The sequence below is a fragment of the Limulus polyphemus genome, unplaced genomic scaffold, assembly GCF_000517525.1.
Source record: "Limulus polyphemus unplaced genomic scaffold, Limulus_polyphemus-2.1.2 Scaffold11948, whole genome shotgun sequence".
NCBI classification, from domain to species: domain Eukaryota; kingdom Metazoa; phylum Arthropoda; class Merostomata; order Xiphosura; family Limulidae; genus Limulus; species Limulus polyphemus.
Window position 1 is genome coordinate 1 of NW_013677558.1, and position 6,533 is coordinate 6,533.

At 36.0% G+C, this 6,533-nt stretch overlaps 1 protein-coding gene across 1 annotated transcript in view; it reads right to left on the minus strand.

Moving 5' to 3' along the window:
- Positions 1 to 335: 335 nt before the first annotated feature.
- The window catches only part of LOC106476880 (stromal interaction molecule 1-like), a 10,412-nt gene continuing 4,214 nt past the window's right edge, over positions 336 to 6,533 (minus strand). The window contains exons 4-7 of the mRNA XM_022380620.1: positions 5,701 to 5,816; positions 3,330 to 3,501; positions 1,306 to 1,396; positions 336 to 661 (exon numbers count right to left, since the gene is read on the minus strand). Of these exons, the coding sequence (XP_022236328.1) occupies positions 419 to 661; positions 1,306 to 1,396; positions 3,330 to 3,501; positions 5,701 to 5,815 (621 nt within the window). The 5' untranslated portion in view covers position 5,816 and the 3' untranslated portion in view covers positions 336 to 418. The remainder of the gene's footprint in view (positions 662 to 1,305; positions 1,397 to 3,329; positions 3,502 to 5,700; positions 5,817 to 6,533) is intronic.

A 6,533-nucleotide genomic window follows, 5' to 3' on the forward strand; every position in this document is an offset into this window, starting at 1 on the left:
TCTCTCTCATCACAGAGAAAACACCCATGAAGCAGTATTATTTACCCATTTCTCTCTCATCACAGAGAAAACACCCATGAAGCAGTATTATATACCCATTTCTCTCTCATCACAGAGAAAACACCCATGAAGCAGTATTAGTTACCCATTTCTCTCTCATCACAGAGAAAACACCCATGAAGCAGTATTAGTTACCCATTTCTCTCTCATCACAGAGAAAACACCCATGAAGAAGCACTTTTTACTCATTTCTCTATGCTACATTTTTGTTAATTAGGCTGAATGGTTAATTCATTTCATGTTGTTTCTTAGTATCTGTATATAAATTTCACATTTTTGATTTCCCAAGACACAGAATTTGAAACTTTGTTTTTATAGTGATGCAAGTTTCAGTTTAGTGATAGGGATTATACAGAATCTAACTTACTCCTTCTTTAGCAGCTGATAATTGGTGTTCTGCTGCAGCCTTCTTTGCACTATAATGTCTGAGTTCAAGTTCATGAGTTAGCTGAAGCCAATGTTGAAGAGCCAGAGGAGGAGCCAAAGACCTCGACTCTATTGCTTTCTCTGCTTCTCTGAGTTCCTCCCGTGTGTGTTCCAGCTCTTCTTCTAACTGATGCAACCTGTCCACGTCCTCATTATCAATATCCTCTTCTTGTTTCTACCAGAAGTTTAACAATTATCTTCTGTTGTCAAACTATTAATGAACTAACAAATGATTTTGAATACTGTAGATGAAACTCCCAATACACACACACACACACAAATATAATAAACATGTGATAGAGCTAAAATATTAAAAAAAAACATACAGCTATGCACCTTACAGCACCCATGACATAGAAAACAGTTCACCTTAGTATGCACATTAAAATAATACTCAATTTTTTAAAGTCCTAACTCTCCTGTAGATCCAGGGTAAAATGTTGTTTTCAAATACTGACTTTTACTGAATTAGGCTTTACAAGTTTATTTAAAAGATTCAGATATCTTCGCTCCTTAAGTTATTTCACCAATGAAGGTTGCTCAGGTGGGAGAAGTATGTCTGTAAATTAAAACGTTTCCTGCCTTGTTTTATCAATAAAGATTTAATTGCTGAAGGTGTAAATCAATACAGTTACAAACTAGACATAACTTGTTTTTACAGCATCACTAAACTTAAGGCTGTAAAACTTTTAGACTTAATTAAGATTCTACATCTACTACCATTTCATTTAATCATGTTGGGATTTCTTAAACTATTAGTTGCTGGCCTCAGTGTTGATTTCAACTTCACTCATTGATAAACGTTCACAGGATTCTTACCCTAGGTGCACCGATCTCATCCTTAAGCATTCTCTCAAGATTTTCTTTTTCAATAGCTACAATTTCTTGTTCCTGACGAGCTTTATCTAGCCTGGTAAGAAAAGAAATGTGAGTTCTTAATCCTCTTCTCAACAAGAACCGTAAAATAAGTATTTTTCCTAAAAGGATTTCATTATCATTCACATGTACACAAAGTATAAAAACCTTGAATTATTTTATTCAAGTACCCTTACTATACAGTCTTTGAAATGTCAATAACCAGCTATATATTCTCATGTTAGAACACCACCTGAAGATACATTCTGTTCAATAAAGAACTGTGGTGAAGCAATGCTCTTTCTGTGTTTTCTTTTGTCATTCTTCCTTGACATAAACTTCAAGAAAATGATTCTTTGCTCAGAAGCTCACATTAGGTAAGAAACCCTAACTCTTGGCTAGCTGTTTGGTCATACTTTCATCCACTAGCACTAGAAGTACGTTAGCTGTTCCTGATTGGGTCATACTTTCGTCCACTTGCACTAGAAGTACATTAGCTGTTCCTAAATGGGTCATACTTTCACCTACTTGCACCATAAGTACGTTAGCTGTTCCTAAATGGGTCATACTTTCACCTACTTGCACTATAAGTACGTTAGCTGTTCCTAAGTGGGTCATACTTTCGTCCACTTGCACTAGATGTACGTTAGCTGTTCCTAAGTGGGTCATACTTTCATCCACTTGCACTAGAAGTACATTAACTGTTCCTAAGTGGGTCATACTTTCGTCCACTAGCACTAGATGTACGTTAGCTGTTCCTGATTGGGTCATACTTTCGTCCACTTGCACTAGAAGTACATTAGCTGTTCCTAAATGGGTCATACTTTCGTCCACTAGCACTAGATGTACGTTAGCTGTTCCTGATTGGGTCATACTTTCGTCCACTTGCACTATAAGTACGTTAGCTGTTCCTGATTGGGTCATACTTTCGTCCACTTGCACTAGAAGTACATTAGCTGTTCCTAAATGGGTCATACTTTCGTCCACTAGCACTAGATGTACGTTAGCTGTTCCTGATTGGGTCATACTTTCGTCCACTTGCACTAGAAGTACATTAGCTGTTCCTGATTGGGTCATACTTTCGTACTTGCACTATAAGTACGTTAGCTGTTCCTGATTGGGTCATACTTTCACCTACTTGCACTATAAGTACGTTAGCTGTTCCTAAGTGGGTCATACTTTCGTCCACTAGCACTAGATGTACGTTAGCTGTTCCTGATTGGGTCATACTTTCGGTACTTCTAGTGCAAGTGGAATTAGCTGTTCCTAAATGGGTCATACTTTCGTCCACTTGCACTAGAAGTACGTTAGCTGTTCCTAAGTGGGTCATACTTTCGTCCACTTGCACTAGAAGTACATTAGCTGTTCCTAAATGGGTCATACTTTCATCCACTTGCACTAGAAGTACATTAGCTGTTCCTAAATGGGTCATACTTTCATCCACTTGCACTAGAAGTACATTAGCTGTTCCTAAGTGGGTCATACTTTTGTCCACTTCCATTATAAGTACATTAGCTATTCCTAAGTGGGTCATACTTTCATCCACTTGCACTAGAAGTACATTAGCTGTTCCTAAGTGGGTCATACTTTTGTCCACTTCCATTATAAGTACATTAGCTGTTCCTAAGTGGGTCATACTTTCGTCCACTTGCTAGAAGTACATTAGCTGTTCCTAAGTGGGTCATACTTTTGTTCACTTCCATTAAAAGTCTACAGAGATGTTTTTACAAGCTTTAGTGACCATCACTTACTAAATTTACATTAACAGAGTATGCCAAATCCTTCTACAAAAAAGACAATAACATATATAACTCACTGAAGTTTTCTTTAGAGATTAACTCATAATAATTCCCATAAGCTTAACTGCCAAAACGATACAGTCTTATCATGAAGATAATGTTACAAATGTTCATCATGGATGAACATTAAAAGTTTGGTGTGACTGTTACATCATACAGAGCTTTAGACTTTCATCAATTTCAACTCACTCTTTTTGCAGTTTCAAAAGAGCTTCCTCAGCATTCTGAAGACTCTCCATGTCTTTCATCATCTTCTGAAGATGTGTTTTGGAGTACTTTTGCTGAACATAGGCAAACCAATAGCCAACAATGGCAACCACTAGTGACAACACCAGGAAACTGTCTTTTATGTAGTTGTGGTCTACAAGTAGATTCAGAATGGAAGGTAGTTAGTATTACATGTAAAACAGTTTTTGATTATATACACAGTTCCATAATGTAATATATATATTACCTGACTTTTTTATACACAAACCCATTAACACCTAATAGTCATTGCTAAATATGCAAAGCACATAAAACTGTACACTATTAAATTTGTTGAGAGGTTTTCAGTCTGTATCAGTACAATTGTCAGCATTATGGGTGGCCTTTTTCTAGTAGAGTACAGCTGTCAGTGCTATCAGTGGCATTATTCTACTGGAGGGCTGCTGTCAGTAGTATGGATGGTCTTATTCTACTAGAGGATCATTGTCAGTACTGCGGGTAGCCTTATTCTACTGGAGGGTTGTTGTCAGTACTGTGAGTGGCCTTATTCTACTGGAGGGTCATTGTAAGCACTGTGGGTTGTTGTATTCTACTGGAGAGCCATGGTCAGTACTGTGAGTGGCCTTATTCTACTGGAGAGCCATTGTCAGTACTGTGGGTGGCCTTATTCTACTGGAGAGCCATTGTCAGTACTGTGGGTAGACTTATTCTACTGGAGGGTCATTGTCAGTACTGTGGGTGGCCTTATTCTACTGGAGGTCATTTTCAGTAAAATGGGCATTTATTCTATTGGAGAGCCATTGTCAGTTAGTATGGGCATTTATTCTATTGGAGAGCCATTGTCAGTTAGTATGGGCATTTATTCTATTGGAGAGCCACTGTCAGTTAGTATGGGCATTTATTCTATTGGAGAGCCATTGTCAGTTAGTATGGGTGATTATTCTATTGGAGAGCCATTGTCAGTTAGTATGGGCATTTATTCTACTGGAGGGCCATTGTCAGTTAGTATGGGTGCTTATTCTATTGGAGAGCCATTGTCAGTTAGTATGGGTGCTTATTCTATTGGAGAGCCATTGTCAGTTAGTATGGGTGCTTATTCTATTGGAGAGCCATTGTCAGTTAGTATGGGTGCTTATTCTATTGAAGAGCCATTGTCAGTTAGTATGGGTGCTTATTCTATTGAAGAGTTCTTGACAGTATACGAGCGATATTATTATACTGTGTGGCCTGTACTATGAGACAGATATAATGAGAATTGCTAAAATTTACTTAGATTTGGAGAACATTAATGATATTCCAAGTTACATTATTCAACAGTGGGTGGAATGTCTTCATACAATGGATGAACTTAAGCCTGTTAGAAGTGAAGACATAAAAACTGGTAGTCAAGAGATTAAATGTACAGGGGTTAAAGGGTAGAATGTTTTTAACTATTATAGGCCACATTGATTAGGACTAAACAGGCCACATTGATTAGGACTAAACAGGCCACATTGATTAGGACTAAATAGGCCACATTGATTAGGACTAAACAGGCCACATTGATTAGGACTAAACAGGCCACATTGATTAGGACTAAACAGGCCACATTGATTAGGACTAAATAGGCCATGTTTTTAACTATTATAGGCCAGTTATTAAAATGACAGTTATGATAGATTATTCACAGAACCATAAATTAAAATGACAGTTATGATAGATTATTCACAGAACCATAAATTAAAATGACAGTTTATGATAGATTATTCCACAGAACCATAAATTAAAATGACAGTTATGATAGATTATTCACAGAACCATAAATTAAAATGACAGTTTTATGATAGATTATTCACAGAACCATAAATTAAAATGACAGTTTTATGATAGATTATTCACAGAACCATAAATTAAAATGACAGTTTTATGATATATTGGTCACAGAACCATAAATTCAAATGAACTTTTAAAAAGTAAAGTTTGGTAAAGACAGGATTGGTTCCAGTTGAGCCAGTTTTAGTTTGGTAAAGACAGGTTTGGTTCCAGTTGAGTCAGTTTTAGTTGCCATTGGTATTAGTGGAGGCTGGCACTTTAAGAGGGAAATATGAAGGGTGGATTTAAATGTTTATTTTTCTCAAGCGCAGGAGAGCAAGGACAGTTTTGAAGGACAAAAATAGTCCTTTGTTGTACATATGTTATAAAAATCACATCCCAGTATCAGTATCATCCTTGTAGGTTGTAAGAAAAGTTGAGATGTGTCAAACCCTAACTTTAAGACAACCTAGAATAACAGAACTTGGCACGATTGTGGTAGGAACAAAAAATATTAATATTTAACAGTAACACAACAAAACAGGGGGACAGAAACACTTACATCTTTGGGGTCCAAAGAGGACCACATCCATTGCTTTTAGAGCTAACTTTTGTCGGTTAATAGCATCTTTTATACCCAACACAGACATCATAAAGTTTACATCATTTGCTGCCATCCTAAAATATATAAGAAGGTTATATATATCAAATTCTATTAAATACAATTACTGAGAAGTAAATGATACACAGAATGAAATATATTATACCTTATAAATCTAAAAAACCAAAAAACAGTGACTTATAAAGCTGTAATCGAGAGAGAGAGACTGTGGTCCGAGTCTTCACACGGATCCTATTGGTCTTTAATGGTAAAGCATTACCATACCCAACCACAATATTAATGATCATGCTTCAGGTATTTTTAATCAAGTTACTGTAATGACCACTGAGAACAGAAACACAACACCCAGTGTCTAAAACTAAATGTTAACGATCATGCTTCAGTATTTCTAATCAAGTTACTGTAATGACCACTGAGAACAGAAACACAACACCCAGTGTCTAAAACTAAATGAAACATATAAGATGTATAGTTAAAAAAGAATTAAATAGAATGTTCAGTATGATCTTGATCTTTACAGTATATGATTTTATTATATGTTGTTCTTACTCACTTTACAAGTACAGTATATGATCTTATTATATGTTGTTCTTACTCACTTTACAAGTACAGTATATGATTTTATTATATGTTGTTCACACTAAAGATGTGATAACTTGTTCTTACTCGCTTTACAAGTACTGTATATGATTTTATTATATGTTGTTCATAGTGAAGACGTGATAACTTGTTCTTACTCACTTTACAAGTACTGTATATGATTTTATTATATG